We start from the raw sequence: 19,420 nt of genomic DNA on the forward strand, positions 1-19,420 counted from the left end.
GCTCTTTACATCTGCGTGGTCCCAAAAAAGGAAGAAATAATAATAAAAAAAAACGTCTGACTGAATTGTATACCAGACTGACTCTCAAAAACGGGTTGAAAGCCTGCCTGCAAAAAAAGAAATCATAAAAAAATTGTAAAAGTGAAGCAGCTGTGTTTGGCTAAAAAAAGAATTCATCTTAATAAAATGTTTACGCAAATATGGAATTCCGTGCAATTTTCAAAATTGGTTCCAATGCCAGTTTGAAAGCCACGTGTACGCAGTGGGAACTGTGGTACCAGATACGGTAGCTATATTTTAATGAGCGGTAGTGCCCAAGCTCGCTACATTGGCCAGTTCAGCTCTACACAAGACGCGCAATGAATTGGACAAAAAATGCAAGTAAAGGTTAGCGGATAGCATTTCCTCCTGGCCTAGTGCCAGAAGGCCCACGGAGGCGGTGCAAAGATTTCCTTGATCATTGATGAAGACTGGTTTAACTGCTGCAAACGAGCCACGTGTAGCCAAAATACAAGTTGTAGAGCTTTCTTTTTTTAACTGCATCTTGCTGCCATCGATGGAATTTTGGTGCTCAAACTTACCTTAACCAGATAGTTGCCAACGCGCTTCCACCGTCAAAAGCACATGGCATGTGAAACTTAGCTACTACCATTGCTGAGAAAGTGTGCCTTTCTTTTAAGTGAGAACTACCTAAAGCCTCTTTCCCACAATGAAACAAAAATTGCTTGGGACGCATACAGGCGCCACTCGTCTAACTGTGCGAGTGCCAAGCAAATTGCACTGGTGTCAGCTGTCGTTCACACATGGGTTGCAACACAGCAATTTTTGTAACCCACTGTCTCAAGCTGCTCGCCATCTGGCAGCAATTTCAGCCTTTCCGGTATTAGTTAAAAATAATAATAAAACAAGAAATGCAAAAATTCATTCTCACATGATAATGTTTTCTGTTTTCTATCTACTTTGAAGAAAACACGTTACCTGTTTTCGCCTTATTATGTAATTTGTTCTTGGCCCTTCAACCAGACTTCCTCAAACAAGTTTTCCCGAGAGACTGAAAAATTCTTCCTTTTCGATGCACCAATGCCATTCAGTGCAACAATGTGATTGACTAATTAGCATTAAAACCCTTCTAGACAGCGCGAATGCAGCTGCATTTGCATTAAAGTGTTCCCACCGCTGCCCAATGAAAATTCGACTCTATGAAACAGCCTTCACCTTTGAAGAGGTTTAGTATTTGGGAAGCACCAGAAAATGCATCGCTTGCCAGTAAACTGCATAAATAGCTGAATGCAACTGGTTTGCTGTGCTCAAGAACTTTTTTCTGGTGCTTTTAGTCGCACCTGTGCAAGTCGAGACAACAACACAATTTAGACAGGTCGATAATAAAAAGAAGACTTAACCAATGTTATACTAACAGTAACAGTACTGCCTGTCTAAACGGCTGCTCCGTTTGAAAACAGCACTGTAAATGTGTCGACAAAGACGGCCTTTCCCACTTAATGGAGCTAGCTTCAATGGGCAGGATGTCACACTTCAGAGGCAAATTGACATTTCGGGGCAGCTGAGCAGCAAAATGATAGTAATATGCCACTGGCACATTTCTGGTAAAACAAGTGGCGCACACACAGCAAGCCAACAGCCTGAAAATAAAATAGCACTGGGTGCCACTGAAAATTTACAGGGCCACCACTTCGTAAATGTGCAGGCACTACAGATGAATCACCACTTGCTATCCATCTTTATAAGGCTAGGGAATAGAGAGAAACCTTAGTTTAATGATGCTAAAAATGTCTAACACTGTTCAATTTGTTCCACGGGTGATTGGCTGCTGTTAACAAAGCACAAAGAAGGCAACTACTCTCCCTTTTTTTTTGCTTGTGTCGGCATTTGTTTTCTGCTTAGTACACAGTGAATCTGACCTTCTCTACTATAGGCCATTTACATGTAATCAGCAAAGCTAACCAGGTCCATCATTTGACCGAATTCAACTACTGTTGTTTTTGGTTCAGTCATGTAATAGAGAGGCACGCATTGTGTCGCATAGAGAAAGGAATTGCTTCTGCTTCACTTATGAAAGCTTACAAATAGACCCTAAAATAATGCAATGCATGGTTGGTGAAGGAAAGGCTGAAGGGAAAGGGGCTTTGCACAAGGCTAGAGTAGAACAGCCTGTCTGTTCCTGTTGAACAAAAGAGCTTAAAGGACTACCGAGATAAAATGCAGACAGTGAGATCACACCTGTGCGACAAAACCTTTGTCAGTTGGAAGCTGTCCAAAAATTTTGTACTTTGTTCTCTGTGCTATGAAGGCTCATTGGTGTAACTGAGTTGTGCGAAAATTCCAACAATAGCATCAGTAGCTACCATTCCGGCATCAGTGGTTGCTGCATCTGCTGCAGTTCCGTTGCCTAGGCTACATCCCTTGTACTAGCATCTCCCAGCACACAAATGATTGTGACACAGAGCAAGGGGGTTGTGATTGCGAGCAGCAAAATTTGCTGGGCGCTTACAAGTGTCTTGATGCACCATCCCGCCCAGCTGGCAAGCGCTTTTGTCTCTGTCCCTGACTCTTCCACCTCCTTTGGTATTTCCACCGCTAAAAACACAACAACGTTGATGGAACCCCAGTAAGCTTCTAGGCAAATCCCATGTCGACAAAGGCGACGAGGGAATTATGATGGAGTTCTTTTTATTGGAGCCAATGTTAAGATCAAAAGCTGTTTGGAAAAACAGCTGTAAAACTCTAATTTACTCTTCAATTACACAAAAAATGAACTGAGCAAGAAGCTTATAAAAGCTAAGGCAGAAGGCAGAAGGCATAACGAGCTCAAATGCCTAAATGCTTCCCGTCAAATTCTCGCTTTTGCTACTGCCTCTTGCTGGCAAGTAAGACGAGGCAGTCACTTGCATGTTCACTCTCATAAATCTTTTAGCCCGCACTTGCACACCAAGGCAAAACGCAGCCCCAACCGAAATTGAAACACTAGCGATCACCTGTAATCGTGAGAACCTTTATAGTTTTACTTCGTGTATGTGTTGGTTAAATGCAAGTTGCACATGTTTATTTTATAGTCGAAAAGAAATGCTTCAGCAAGCTCAGCAAATTGCGTTCCCTTTCTGTTGAACCTCAATTAATGAAGACGCTGCGATCCACAAATCATTTCGCAAAACTGGGAAGGCATTAGGCCTTTGGGCAACTGCAAAGGACATTCTAATTTGTGCATTAAATCTGGAAATTCATAAACACAGGTTTTGCAAAATCGCACAATCTGCAACATAACAAGTTGTAGTCACCAATTCTGTCCTTACCAGTTCCAGCATAAATCAAAAGCTACTGCCAAAATGGTTCTGTATGGTAGCAGTTGTATATTATATTAGCACATTTGTGTTCTCAGCCCTGTAATCTACTGATACAGGCTAACTGATTTTTATATCATTATGTCCCCCTAAAGCACTATCAAGAGCTAGCAAGCAGGATGGCCTTACCAGTTCATGCGTAGTTTTAGTATCTAACAATACATTACTTGTTGAATTTATTGAAAACAAAAAGGAACAAACTTCCCTCAATAACCAGCAGCTGCTGTTTCCAAAACTCTGCAAAAGTTGCAAATAATAAAGGAAAACACTGTGTTCATAAAAAAGTTCTTCATTATATTTTTGTGGCAACAACTTTACTCTTTGATGATGAATGCCGCAACCCTTGGCATTAGCAGGGATTGGTGTTCCTATAGGCACAAGCACTGCACCACTGTTTTTCAGGCAAGTGAGCCTTGCGTTGACTTGGCAAACAGGACTCCTAAACTTCCATGGCTTCTTCTTCGTTGCCTTCTCCTTGTTCCGCATCACTGTCACCAGCGAAGCTCGCCTCCTCATCTTCGTCATTTTGCTCCTCTGGCTCCGGGCCAAGCTCAGCCAGCAGTTCCTCTATGTGCGCCATCTCGTCCGCATCATCAAACTGCACCTTGTGCGCCACCTGTGTCGAAGAAAGACACTTCATAAATCAGCAATCCCAGCTGCACTGCACAGAATTCCTTTCGCGGCTTTATGTTCTTTTTGCTCATTTTTGCACTTATGCAGGTTCTTTTTCTGCCATCTTCCGACCCAGCTGCTATGCCTTTCACATCATTTTCCACTTACGCAGCCCACTTCAGTCCCATAGATCAGTCCCTGCTTTGCAAATGGCCTTGCAATGCTGACCAAGTTCCAAAATGGTACGTATCAAAATAAGAGATCATCAGTAGGTAACAGGATATTGGTTCCTCTCCCTCTCTTTTGACTGCTACCTTTCTCACTCATTTAATATAAGCCCACGTGCATCCCACAGAGTATAACTGAAATACGCAGTAAAGTGAGACAGATTCTGTGGCATTAAAACACAACTGTTTTGATGTAACATTCCGGCATACTGCCTACCCATTCATATATACAACGAAAAAGGTGAAATGCAAAAGCCGAAAAAAAAAAAAAGCAGTTTACAAACTGCACCTGAAACAATAGCGCAGATTTCTTTATGCAATATAAAAACCTTGTCTTGTCCCTTTTAAAAAAGCAAAACTTTGTCTGGTCTTTTTTTTTTGTTCTTTTTACCAGCCTTTGGTAAACCAGTTCATAATTGAACCACAAAAAATGGACGCTCTTGTCAACTCTCCACACACAATGGAGGAGCTTTCCTGCAGCCGGCGGTCTTCTGACATTTGCCTTCCACAAATAAACATCTCGAACAAAGAATAATGCAAGCCCCAGTTCTGGTCCCGACTTATCCTGTATTCTTGCTAACACATTTTTGTGTTAGCGTCAGATCGCAGTCAAATTTAACATTTAAACGAAAGAAGAACAAAAATTAATGCACATTTTAAAACAAATGCGATAACAGCATTGCCTTCACACCACGGTGAGTGGTGCTAAGGCAACGGCATGAGCGCAGCGCAGGCAATGAGCACAGCATTTTGCTGTAACGTTGTACATCTGCATACATGGTAGGATCTCAAATGTTGCTAAAGGCTGCACATGTTTACTTTATCTTTTTTTCTGTACACTTTAAGCGTGCATCACGTCGCATGCACCCGGACAGCACTTCGAGAACGTTCCAAGGACTTTACCATTTCTTAGCTATCGGGTGAAGATTACAGCTGTACTGCTGCATTTTCCATGTTTACCATTAGCCATGGCAGCCCAGAGCCATGGCTAACTGCCTTCTCGAGGACTGTATGACCACCCCATATGGAACCGAGTGCTTTATTCTCAAAAGCTTCAATACATCAAATGAAAAAGAAAAAAAAAGAGAGAGAAAGGGAGCGACAGAGAACAGCGCAGAAACTCCCACAACTGTGTGCACTAGGCTACCCCTAAACAGCTGGGTCACACGCGCAAGCTTCCAAAGGGCAGTGCCCTCATTTATGTGCCAACACAACAGCCCAGAGCCATCCATCATTGACGTTGAAAATAAGCTAGGATTGCTTTCACAAAGGCCCGGGGGTGGGGGGTAAAAAAAGAAGCTGGGCAGCTATAAATCATAATTTGAAGATGTGATACCAGCTAGTGTGCACAAAAATGAATTCAACCAAAGGTCACTGTCAGCCACACTTGGACGTACTGTTCTTTTGAGCCAATTAAGTTTATCTTTTTACACAGTCCTTAGGACAAGTGTGCAGTGCTGTGCGACCTACAGGCAATGACTTTTGTTTGTGCAAATGCAGTGCACTGAAAACGGTGAATGCACATAATGTCACCATATTTCCAGACAATTTCTTTCCTAAAGCTACAAGGTAGCAAACAGCACTCAAATAAAACAGTGAATTCCGTTTGCTTTACCAAATTTTCTCCAGCCCCAGCAAGAATGTGTTGCCGCATTTCATTAAGAGGTCGCCGGAAGCTCTTGTTTTTGAACTGTTCAGCATTACCTAAGTTGTTTCCATGCTGCCAAATTGTACGGCTAAATGGCACAGCTCCTCAACAATGCAACATATCAAATTCCTTCAACAGTGATAATATATCTCAATAAATCTCTTTGTTTCCGCTATTTGTAATGGCCACACAACGATGGGAATGCATCATATACTATATACGTATCATGGTATATGCATCATCACATATATGTGCTGCGGCAATGCGTCATTTAATCCAATGCACATTCCAAAGAGATCACTGGTGCAGTTCCATTTCCCTCTAGGAAACCCTCTTGAGAGGTTATCTTCCTGAATCAACAGCTGGTAAAGTGAAAGTGGTGAGGCAAGTTGTCCCATCCTTGTGTCACAGAAGCACTGTTGCCCAATCAGCGAGACCTCTGCTTCCCAACACGAGTACAATTTCCACCTCGCATCGACTTACTCATGTAATCAGCATCTGAGCTCTACATCAGTCTGATAGAGTCACATGGGAAAGTGCCACACCATAGCAGCAGTGTTAAACAGACTGTCACCACCTACAATTACCAAGCGCTTCTAAGAATGGTTGCAGCCTTAACAAACAATAGTAGGAATCAAAACACAGCTGCTAGAGGGCCTTCGTACAGAATCTTAGCTTGCTTTCGTCATTTTTTTTTTTGTCATGCCTGGATCTTAACAACATGCCCACAGCAATCTGCCAAGCAGTGTATGAAAAGAGCCCTCACGTGACGAGCCTGACTGAGGTAGTAACGCGCATTTCCCAGGTACTCTCCTCCGCGGAGGTAGTTGAGCCATCCAAGCAGGTACCAGACGTCCACCACCTCATCGTCTTCTTCGATGAGGCCGTCCAGGACAGTGTTGGCCTCCTGCACAGTGCGGGGAGAGGGCTATTGTTACGCACGGCACAGCTGTCAGTACTGCCTGGCTCCGGCCAACAAGCTGCCAACCACTTAAACAAGTACGAAGACAAAGCAACTGCTTTGAGTGTTCCTTCCCAAATGGTGGATGACGTCTATTCTTTTAATCTTGCAGAGCGCTCGTCAAAGATTCTGGGATGTGTGTGCATCGGCGTCTCCATCCCAGATGAGCAGATAGATCTTGCCTCTCATTTTACTCTTTGTGCTAGCGTCAAGAGAATGAAATGCGACTTCCCCTATGAGATAGGAGATTTCAGACCACATTCCACTTCGTCATAGTGAAGAGTAGATCTGGCAACAAAATTTGGCCCAGTTCACTAATAAAACTGAACTAACCAAAGTCAGATTAACTAAAGTCGATCATATGAGCCAAATTTCAAACTTTAATGTAAATTACGTAATTAGATAGGCCAAGCAAAATGGCATGGCAGCAGCACGCAATCTGCGCACCACGAAATCAGTGCACAGTGCAATAATCACAGATGATGACTAGAGGCTGGATTTTTAGGCAACAAAAAAGTGCGTTTTAGGCACCTAAAACAGGCACGCAAAACATTTTGTCTCCAAGATCGCAAACATAGGCACGATACATTTTTATATGAAAGCAAATATTTCGAACGAGGACGTCCACGGCCTGTACATACGACAGAAAAACCATAAATGTTATTGTTTCTGATGGCACAAAGGTGCTAACAGCTGAACATAGCCATTTCCTGGTCCCATAAAATTGCTGATATAAAGAAAATATATATACCATTGTTTTATTTCAGGAAGTGCACTGTTCCCATTCGCGTTCACCTGCCACTGCTGCTTGCTCAAGCATCACTTATAGTGAAGCAGGCGCAGAAAAGAGTACATGAAAGCTAAAAATGCTGGTTAAAGCGCTACTTCATGTCTGCCTCGGATGATTAAATTACAACACGACAAAAACAGGCACAAATAATAAACGCGACAGCGACGAATATTTATAAGAAATTAACACGTTCTTACATGAAGACTGTTAGGTATAACTCTGTCAATTTTCCCAAAGATGTTACCCGAATTGTACAAGCAAAACATCTGAACACTGCTGATTACACTTTCTCACATTTAAAGAGCACTTTTCGAAACGTGTTCAGCAGCCAGACAAATTTTTGATTGAAAAGCGTATTTTGACTGAAAAGTGTATCAGCAGTATGAGTTCTAAGATGTAAGGAAATCTGACTGCGCAGCGATGTTTCATTTTTGGCTCTTCAATATAGGAGTGGTCTAGCAAAAGTGTGTTCAATGCTCAGCCATTGCGATGAAAATTGAGTTGGGGTAGAGGATGCTTCTAGAAACAATGATTCAACTGCACATGTTTGAAGAAATCTGTTTGGACAGTACAAGAAACACAGCCTCAGAATCACTGTGAAAATTGTGGGAAGCAGTAGCAAGCTACACCATCTCCGGGTTTTTCAATCAAAACTGTGCCTCTCGTCACTGAGGATAACATCCCATTTCACTGCTGCCAGTGTGTGTTTTCCGGGAGTTGGTTGCACTAGAGGACTAGGTTGAACCCCATAGAGTTCCGAACTGTCAATGCTGCCCAGTAACATGCATAATGATTTCAAACTGCACTTTAAAGCAAAAACATGAGTCTAAACAGTGTTCATATAGGCACATATTTTGGAAAATAGGCATTTAGGCACAAACACTAAAATAGGCATTTATAGGCACTATAAAAACACCACAAAAGCTTTTCTTAACCTCTAAATCATGGTCATATATCAAAATGGCACGATAGGAGCACAAAGAACAAAAATAGGCATTTGCCTAAAATCCGGTCCCTGATGATGACCCCGGCCGCTCTTCAGACAGTAGACAGGAGCAAGATATTGTCCCCCATGGGACGCACGCCTACTTCACTCCCCCCCCCCCCCCCCCCCCCGTCAAGTGAGAGAGGAGGGGCGGATCCAGAGTGGGGAGCACAATTGCCCATCCAACCCAACACTGGTAGGCCTGCAGTGCAAGCTCCCCATGCCCCCATGACACACTGGATTCACCCAATTATTGATTGATTGTAGGGTTTCAACGCACCGACGCAACGCAGGCGATGAGGCGCGCCGTAGTGGAGGGCTCCGGATTAATATTTAGCACCTGGGGATCTTTAACATGCGCCGAAATCTCGAACACACGGGCGTTTTTGCAATTATGCTGCACAGGAGTTGCTTCTTCATTGACTCATGGCAACACTTTTAAGGCTGCACATGCATTCGCATTTTTGGAGAGAAGGTTTATCGAAGGCAAGTGAGGCCCATTAGGAAAAAGGTTTGACATCCTGGTGGATGCCACACAAACTGAGAACTGACAGCTCTGCCCTTTCCTGGCTGCGAGAGTTAAAATGCAGACGTTATCAATGCAGCAGCTTAGCCAGAAACAACCTTTCAATCACACTGACCCATGAAGGGCCACCTCAAGTGCAAACAGCATTGTCAAGTGCTATTTATGCATGGCGATCGTTTTGTCAGGAGGTTAATGGAAAATTCTCTCACACATAGAGACACATGCAGACAGGAATAGCCACATATGTTGTTAACAAGGCTAAGTTATTGGTGCTGCATCAGCTCATGCTGTTTACATGTCTAGGGCATACAACAAGCAATACCGTGTCAATGTGTAGAGGCAATCAACTGGCATCAAAAGTGGGCCAACTTCTCATGCTATGATGTAGTGATTCACTGTTGTATAAGCGTGAGTGAGTTGCCTGTCCCATTTATTTGTCTGTGTCTGTGCTGTACCCAACAAAGCAGTGATTCAGAACACTCACAACAGCCATCAATATTAAAAAGAACCCTCATGTGTCGCTTGGCCCACAGGATGCTATCTGGGTGGCTTTGAAGCCCAGTGTCATTGCCTAAACACTTCATACACTGTGCAGCGATTCAATATAAAATCAATGCACTCACATCGAGCATCTCCAGCTCTATCAGCAACTTGGCTCCGTTCACTCGGCTGCTGTAACTGAGAGGGCAGACCTGAAAACAACGCAGATGGGGATAAGCTAATTTTGCTTGTTTAGGGGCTAGTTGGTACAGTCCTGAATTCAAATTTAGCATGCAGAACACTAAGCATGCAGTACATGCCAAATTTGATTTCAAGATGGGGATGGGCGCCCTCATAAAGAAAAAAGATGCAGGTACGAAAAACCACAGGCGACGGACAAAGCAAAGGAAAGTAACAGCAAACAATAGGATCCCATTATAGACCTTTGGCTAAAATTAGCAGGTGCCCTGCACTGAACCCCCTTTAGCTCGATGGCACCTTTTTTCATCCACAAAAAAGATGCCACAGTGTTTAAGCCTGGAACATAGAGGAAGACTGCACATGTAGCCTGCAAAGCATAAGGCTATACAAGCCACAAGCAATGGCTACATTTGAAATAAAATGCTGTTACAATGAAACAGCAACAGTGTGGAGAACATAGCTTCAAAATGCAAAAAAAATCTATATGTGCTGCATTCACGGCTTTTACGCTGACCTGCACAGTAGAACACCATGCTTATTAGCTGACTTGCTAGTGTCCTCGCAGAAAGGTGTAGAAAAGTGTAATGAACTCGTACTTCTAGCGAACTTTAACACAGGACGAAGAAAGAAAAGACGAAACACACGCTTGGAAAAGGCTTGGCCAGCTGAAGTGAGCGGCGTCAAGGTTAGCATCGAAGGCATGTGCCCTGCACATGAGAGCCACAGCCGAAGTAGCGAGACAGTCACCTCAACAGGGTCCTCAGTTGCCGCGCCCTCAAGAAGCCGCTCGTGCTGGGGAAGCCACAGTCCAAGGCTCCGTTGCATCGCTTCCTTGGCTTCCTGCATCCAAGGCATCAAGCACAAGTAACCTCCACGAGTGACGAGCCAATCAGAGAAACCAGCTGAAATCCAAACATAAAGTTTACAGCCCTATCACCGGCTTCTGCATCACAAAGCATGGTGCAGCAAAGTTTGTTAGCATGCACCTTCTGCTTAGCCCGCAGTTTATCTTTAAGAGTGCAGCCTCATCAAACCCCTAAGCCAGCCTTCCTAACACTGCTGTAAATAATTAAGTTTTACCACCATTTCCTACGTTATATTTTTGCCCTCCCCTTAAAGGGGCCCTGTAGCACTTACCATCGACTACTCGGAATGTGTTTTGGGGTAAAGTCTATTGTACCAGCAATCTCCTGCCACAAGAATTATGAAAATCCGTTCACTATCACCGAAACTACACGCGATGAAAAATCGCGCATAATTGTTCCCTCTCAACTCGACCACGGACAGCGCGACGAAAGCTGCGCGCTCTCTCCCGAAGAAGGGGACTGCTCGTCACGTTCTCTACCGCGGCCTTCGATATATCACAGGCTGGGGAGTTTTCTCCTTTCTCCGCAACGTGGAGGGGGTCTATTTCCAGTCTGGTGCCACAAAAAAGCAGGCACGGCTGCCTGCTCCCAAGCGTGCGCTCGGGCTGGTAGGGCGTTTTTGAAGAAACAAACATTTGTTGTCGAGTGGTCTGGTTGAAAGAGAAGTATTGAGCTCATCACTCAAACTCCGCACGCACTCAAAACACACAAGAAACAGCAAAATTGTGGATACAGGTTCAGGCATAGAAGAGGTTGGTACACAGCGCCAACAGGAGCGGATCGTCACAGGAAATGCGAGAAATAAGCCGCAAAGTTGACCAGTGACAGCCAATCGGACAGCCATGGCCTCAATAACGTTGTTTAGGCCATACCAGGGTGCATAATGAGAAAAACTGAAGAGAGCGCAGTTGGTTTTTTGGTTTTTTGTGTTCTTCACAGCGATTTGCGCGCTCACCGCTTCACGTGCACGTGTAATATTTTGGCTCAGGTATTTCCTGGCATTGTAAGCTAAACGTCGCGCAGGTTTACTTGCACAGCTCAAAGAGTGTTGCAGGGTCCCTTTAAGGCATGACTCAGTGAGGCTTAACTGCATATCTCAGCCACAGCCAGGCACTCCTAAGCTGCTGCAGTTAATGACACAGAGAAGCTGATGGCAGGAAAAAAGGACCTCGTGTTCCTGCTTGACAAGCAGGTAGCTGGCCTGGACCTGGTAGGCCTCCGGGTTGGTGGGGTCGGCCTGGACGCTCTTCTGCACCAGGTCTGCACACTGGGCCTCGGCCTCTTCTTCGTCGCTACACGGGGAGGAGAGATGCTTGAAGCCACACCTCAGGTGGGATGCGTGCTTTCAGCATGTCAAAATAGAATACATCGCAGTTGCTCCACAAAATTCAGGGAGAGCAGGCCACTTAGCCTAAACACCAAAGTTGTGCATGATGGAGATGAACTCACCGGTAGCAAGCGAAAGAACAAAATCTCTAGAAAACGCCAGACACCTTCATAACACGATGTGCAGTGCATAAGAGTTATTCTGGGTTTCAGCTACCGACAGTTGATGCAGCTCTGTCGTACTCTCTTGAGGGCAGGCATCATTTATTGACTTGTGTCAAGACAACATTGCCAGAACTGCACGGCACATCCCCAAAATCAATGCACCAATTTCTACGAACGCTGGTGCCCTTGGAACACTTGATAACAACTTGGGATCTCATAACAACTGTCCAGGAAACTGATGATCTTCAGCACGACGTGACTACCTTTTGCAAGTTATCTCTCAGGGCTAGTTGCACACAGTGCAGTGTTGTTTCTAGTTTTACATTTATAGTTGTCCAAAACAGCACTTATGACTGTTGATTCTATTTGCATATTTGCTCTCAAAGCCTCTCAAAATTCTTTTCCACCCTCAGTGGCCAAGCATAAGCAGATTTTCATCATGTGCACATTTTGCTACCCATTAGAAAATGCATGAATGTTCCATTTTATTTATTGCTACTGGTGCAACAAAAATAAATGAATAGTTTTACTGCAGATCGAACACCTTTACAGCGGCACGAAAACTTAAAAACTTAACCGCTTAATTAGTTCTGTAATCATACAAGATAAATTGTTAAGTAGAATGCATTCATAACACAAGATAGCTTGCAACAGCATTTTGTTTGGCATCCTGATAGTCAACCATACCGGAGCCCCAAGTTTAGGTAGATTTGATGCATAGATTACCAGATTACTTTTGATATCTACATCCCCCCCTTAAATTGTGAATAACTTTTTCGATGGTGCTCGTGAGAATAAAGTTTCACTACTAACACCTGGCCGCTACTCATGCAAATGCCCGTGAGCAGTTCTTCCCAAAAAAGTACTCTCTTAATTATAAAATACAAATTATGAATAACAAAATTTAATTCCTACCTATGGTTCGCTGCAGAGCCCAGGCTCTGTACCTACACGTATAAACACAAGTTCCAATCAATGTTTGGAGGCACCACCATGCTTATTATGCATTGCTCGAACCGCTTCCGCATCTGATCAATCCCACTTCTATGCATTCATGCATTTTGAACAGTCCGAGATGAAACTACGGCTCCAAATAACGGTGCTTGTAAGAATGGGTGCCTGCAGTGGCAACACTGCGTGCTATAGCAGTGGCAACCAAGCCACCTGCACTCCACTGAAATTTTGCAAGGCAAGCAAAGTGTGACCCTTACCAGCAGTCAGTCATGTAGATCTCCGCCATGGCACAGTAGGCTGAGGACAATGCTCGCTTCAGGCTGGTTTCACTTTGCTCCTTGAGGCCACAAGGGATGCAAAAGCAGATAGTTCGCAAAGTGAGCACCCTGGTGAAAACTTTTAGGCGTAATACTGTGGAGGGTTTTTTTTTTTTTTAGTATAGTACACAAACTTCCAGTAAATAAATTTTTGAAGCTTAAATAGCACAATCAATCCCCCACTTCTAAGAAACAAGAAATAGAGGGCTTCTTTTGTCCGGCCAGGGATGTTGTCGAAGAAAAGTGGAGCAGACAACCAAAGACCTTGGGACATACAGCCAAACCCGTTATAGCAAACTGTAATATGCGCCGCGATTAGTTCGATATATCCAATAATTCAGCAGAGCCGAACTCGTCTATAACGAATTTTTTTGTTATGAGTTCGCAATATGCACCCCCCCCCCCCCTTCTCCTGCCATTCCCACACAACGAAACGAACACAAAGTATGCCGATACCTTACACAAAACAATCCATTTATTGCATGCAATAAAGCTACTTTTCGCCTTAACTGCCTACTTCGCAAGAAAGAGGTGATCTTTGTTTTCACTTTCGTCTTGGCGGCACCAACTAGCACCGCATTCTCTACACGAGATATCGTTTGCACCAGTTCAAGTACGTGTCCTTCAATATCAAAGCAATATTGGCGGAGGACATCGGCTGGCAAAAGCGCTTCATAGAGCGTCAGACGGCTTTACGTTGTGACATCCTCAGTCTCTTCAGTGCTTTCAGCAGCACCAGCTGTCATGTCATGTGCACTTGAGGGGATCACAGTGACGGCAACATCGTCATCAACACTCAGGAAATCTTCTGAGGCCACTCCTTTCAGCACAGCATCTGTAATGTTGGCGAGCTCTTCGCGCAGTTCGCCGATGATGCCGTCTTGGTCCAGACTGGCTGGCTGAATGGGCTCTGTCGTGAATCCCATGCATCGGAAACAGTTACGGAAGGTGTCGGGCGTCACGTTGGTCTATGCAAGGCTCAACATCTCAATCATGGCCAATCAGCACCTCAATCGTCACTCCGAGAACACGCATTTCGGTGGCAATTGTAGGCGCGCTGAGTTCGATATATCCGATGTGAACTTCGTTATAAGGAATATGCTTCGCATGCATTTTCGTAACAGATTTGCTTTTGTTCGATATATAGCATAATTCGCTCTATACGGGTTCGTTATAATCGGGTTTGACTGTATCTTGTTCGTTTCGGTAGCAATAATATAAGCCTATAAATTTTTCACTCTCTAGATTAGTTGTATTCGCAATGACTGCAGCCTAATCAGTCACAAGTGCAACCAGTGCAAATGTAGGTGGCTGCGTGCCTCTAAACTACAGCAAAAACTATTTTATCGCAAATTTTTCTGCCACACAGCTATCACAGGATGCAAGTAAAAGGAGCTCCCCAATAGAACAGTGCTAAAAGAAGTTTGCGCCTCCCAGTCCTGTTGGTGTCCTTAGTATCCATAGTATATTATATAGTATAGTATACGTATACTAGTATATATATACGTATAGTATAGTATACATAGTCCTTAGTATACGTATATTTGCCTTAGTATACGTAGCGCAATTCAATATGAAACATCACCAACTAACGCCATTCTATGTCCTTTTGAGTGCTAACAAACATGAACTTCAAGACATTTACTATGTCTTGTTCTTAGAAAAGTGACAATACACCAACAGCTCAATGTTATTTAAGGTAAGGACTTTGTATAAAATTTGCATATAATCGTAAGCAAATTTTGCATAAATTTGCATAAAATTGCCCAATATTCCATCTGTTCTCTTGTCTTGCCTTGTATGTGCTTCAAAACTGATATTCATTGTGACACGAGAAAACATTTTAAGCAGTGACAGCCCATTCTGTGTCCCCTTTGCAAGACTACACTAGTCAAGGCCCATTTATAAAAAATACAATCTTTTGTGCTCTTCTTATTTTATGGCTTTTTTTAAAGCTGCTACTATTCGGTTTTTGTGGGCTGTGTATGGCAAGTGGAGTAACTTACAAGAAGGCATACACAATGCTACTAATTACCGGATGCCTTGAACACTTTCTCTGGCCACAATGCGCTTATGACGGAATAAGTGCTGCCTGCAGCTTCGGATGCAATCACATGTAAAAGAATGCCAGACCACTCCACATACTAGTGAAGCTTTATGGGCAATTTCTGGGTATCGGAGTTTCTCTGTAAGATATGCTCCTGTGATTTGCATTCGTTTTATTCATTTTTCTTTACATTTGGTCTCTATAAGCATATTCATTAAAAGAAGAAAGCTACTGAACAGCTATTGTGACACAAGTCTAAGCTGATGTGCACACAGCCAAACACGTTAAAATTGCAAGAACGAAACAAAGTGAGAAAACCAGCATGTGGGCTACGTCTCGTTAGTTTGTGCACCTTCCTCCCCTTCCCTTCCCATTTCCTGAACTGTTTCTCGTCTTATGACATCTGTACCCATAAGATGTTTGCTGAGGAACACAGGGTGACTACTCTAGTCTTTGCAAAGCTGCTTTGTGGATGGTTGTTTGCACACTGAAAGCTATTGAATGTGCTATGGGAAATATGTTTTCTTGTTGAATATTTTCTACATACTGTTGGCACTCGTTGGGGGGCCACATCATTTGGAGAGGTTTTGCGGGACTTGTAATTAGTAGCCACTGTATAATGGCAAAAACTGTGCTATGCATCATGCACCTTGGCACCGCTCTGCCAGCTTGGCCCTCGGCATGACTGTGCAGTGCGCGACGGTGGGGGGGATAGACAGGACCCACAGGACCCGTACCCACCGGACGTGCGCGAATGCGTGGGCTCTGCGGAGCCCCAACAACAGAGGAGGGCCATCCAGCGGCTCGAGGCGGCTCTGGCTCTGCAAAGGCGAAAGGGGGCCCCGCGCCCGCCCGTCCCTCCCGGCACTCTGCCCTCCCATGCGGGAGGTGGGGGTCGGGGGCCGACGGTGGCGGCTGGGAGCGCTCCGAGTAGCTCGAGCGGACGCCGAGACCAACCGCCTCGGGGTCTAAGCCCGACGCCCTAGGACTTTTGCGACTTAGGGTGGTTAGATAGAGGGGACGCGACCGAGCCCTGCGTGGCCGGGAATCGTGTCCTTTGCACGCCGGATGCCTGAATAAAGTTCCATCTCTCTCTCTCGGCATTTTGCCTTTCTGTCTTCACCTGAACCACAACTATGCTAGAAGGGGGGTTGACCCCGATGAAAGGGAAAATATGAAATGAAGAAAAAAGTGACAAAAGCACAATACAAACAAAAATAAAAACCTAAGAAAGGAAATAATTCAATACTGAAGATGAAAACTTTGCGATACCTTGCTATGCTGTAAATGACCTTACAGTTGTTTTGTTCCTTTTTTTTTCCTCAAGACTGAAAAATGCCAATTGTTGCTTTGAAAACAGACATTGAAGCTGGACATGGGTAGTGCGTAGCTTCCAAAATAAAAATGATTTCCCGCAGTCTTTACCATTAGCATTGCCAGTTAATGGCCTTGTCCCCTCCTGCCCCCCAGAGGCTCGAAACATCCAGGGGGCAGGGGACTACGCCAGTGCTCTGGGCCTTTAAGGAGACTATAAAGACAACATATAGCCTTGTTTCATTCTAAAGACTTCATAACTTGCTCAACACCATTTAGGCCTCAAGGAATGTCGCATGTGACATCATTGCTAGAGTAACGAAAACATAGTATTCCATGCACCAAATAGAACCTGGAGCATCAATACAATGGCACAGCCACGCTTACTGATGGCCATAGAGTTTCGTATGAAACTCTATGCTGATGGCAGCTTCTGTTGGTTGCCAATCACATAAACCTGTCCTGGTGCTGTCACAGAGGGAGAGTGAGGAAGTAGCTAGTGGGTCGCCCCACCCCCTCTCTTCTGTTTTCCCTGGTACCTAGTCCAACTGTTTGAAGTTTGCATTAAAATTGGTACAACTGTTATTCTGACATGGGAATCTTTTCAGTGAGTAAGACTTGCATTTTGTCTTCATGGCGCCTCCAGTTTAGTTACCACATCCATCGAACCCCATCAGGATGTGCCCGCTTTGACAGCACCAAAGCACTCACCTCGGCAGTGGCAGCAGCTGGCGTCTGTTGTGCTTGTAGCAAGTTGCATAGGATGTGCACTCCCTTGTCGTAGTATGCCAGCGATTCCTTGCCACCAGTAAGCTGGCCAAGGCTGAGGTATTTTCTGAAGCCTTGATCTGGCTCCAAATGAACCATCTTCTGCAATAGCTGCACATGCAAGAGTATTTTCACTGATATTAACAACACGTGTTCTGAGGAAGCAAGGTGGCCGACAGGAAATGAACAGCGACTCAGGCATAACCAGGCAACAAGAATATATGGGGGGCGAAACGGCCCATCGCGAAAAGCGTGGGTGAGCGACCAGATAATGTCACAATGGAAACCAAGGCGGACTGCAAAGCTTCATCGCTGCGACGGTGAAGGAGAAGCTAGCGGCACCTGATGGACGAAATGATAGCGCCACACTTCTTTCCATCGCTGCACAGTGCAATGCCGACAGCGGCGGCTACGCAGTTTCTTCCCCCCCGGCAGATGACGCTAGCTTAACCTGCGACGAGTGCTTCCGACATTATCTGGCCGCGCTAGGAAGCCTCGTTTCCCCTCCTGTCTTATTAGGTTTGCTTACTACGACTACACGTATTCCTCCCAATTTCATGCCATGTTCTGAGAGGATGAATAATGTGGTCAGTCTGTACGCGAACCAAGTGTAAAAAGTTATCGCAAGCTGACTACAATTGTAGAAATTAAGGCTGAAGCCAGCGTAACATCCAGACGTAACTATAATCATTGGTAAAGTTGCATTCAAATGCTTCTGTGAGTGCAGACCGTCTTGGCTCTTACCTAACCAGCCGGCCAAACCACCCCTGCTCACAATCTAGCCAGAGTAACTGTTTATTAATAATTACAGACGATTAGACGTAACTCTAGCAATGGCTAATGGCTATGTATAGACGTAACTTTAGTGATGATGCATTTATGTCTAGACGTAATGCTAGACATCTGTGGCCAGCATTACGTCCAGGCCTCACGACAACACTTCACAGCTCACGGTGAGAGTCGGCTGCCTGAATTTTCACACAACGGGCCAAACCACTTCTGCACTCTGACTAGCCAGAGCCATCAGTACAAATTAATTACAATCAATATTTTCAGATAATCAGACGCTTGTCTGGTGATGGCTACGCCTGGAAGTAACTTTAGCGATAGTTACGTCTAAACGTAACGCTGTTGTTTCAAAGACATACGAGAGAAGGTTTAATTGATATATCATGAAGCAAACAGCATAATTTCTTTAAAGGCATGCAAGGTCCAGGCCATGAAGCCGATTTGAGAAACATCACAGATGCAATGAACTTACCTCGAAAGCGTTTGCGGCGTCACCCATTTCGAGAAGCAGGCCAGACAAAAGGTCAAGTACTTTCATATTCTCCGGTTCCATTTTTAAGGCTTTTTCGCCCAACTCTTTTGCTTGCTCGTACTGCAGCTCGTTCATGCAGCTTTCCATCTGGTCATAGGCAAGGATCATAAATAAACACATCAAGCCCCTAACGAGGGATGCACTATTGACGTTGTCAGCAATGGGTGCTGTTACTAGGTATTTCAGTGTGTATGGTGTCTAAGTTTTTAAAATATATATGCACAGATCGCAAAAAGGCTGACCTGAGATATGAGGTCGCTGACGCAGCATTCTTCTTTACAATTTTTCGTATTACTTTTCTTACTGCTTGGCCCTGAAAAATCGATGCACAATAAGAGACGGAACTCTAAAGGGGCAGCTACGTTTTTACTCACTTAAGCTGTTTTCCTTATTTGTTTTCTTCTTACTTCTTCCCATGTAGTCTACACGGTTTCAGCACAGTTAGAAAACCTCGGTGACACCGCAAAACTACACACCAAATAACGTCCACGCCACTACGACACACGTGCGCTAAGTTGGGGAAAGAGAAACCAACAATCGCGTACACTTGTGGCTT

General features: G+C 44.4%; 1 protein-coding gene across 1 annotated transcript; it reads right to left on the reverse strand.

The window, feature by feature from the left end:
- Window positions 1–3,629: 3,629 nt before the first annotated feature.
- On the reverse strand, window positions 3,630–19,419 carry LOC144170320 (uncharacterized). The gene is made up of 10 exons (XM_077700048.1): window positions 19,239–19,419; window positions 19,107–19,177; window positions 18,805–18,951; window positions 17,487–17,654; window positions 13,355–13,434; window positions 11,821–11,944; window positions 10,534–10,626; window positions 9,729–9,797; window positions 6,610–6,750; window positions 3,630–3,972 (listed from the first exon to the last, which is right to left on the reverse strand). The coding sequence occupies exons 1-10, from the start codon at window positions 19,279–19,281 to the stop codon at window positions 3,796–3,798; spliced, it is 1,113 nt and encodes a 370-aa protein (XP_077556174.1). The 5' UTR covers window positions 19,282–19,419; the 3' UTR covers window positions 3,630–3,795.
- Window position 19,420: the final 1 nt, after the last annotated feature.

This window comes from Haemaphysalis longicornis, unplaced genomic scaffold (assembly GCF_048455015.1).
Source record: "Haemaphysalis longicornis isolate Haplotype H1 unplaced genomic scaffold, Haemaphysalis longicornis Haplotype H1 scaffold_2, whole genome shotgun sequence".
NCBI lineage: Eukaryota > Metazoa > Arthropoda > Arachnida > Ixodida > Ixodidae > Haemaphysalis > Haemaphysalis longicornis.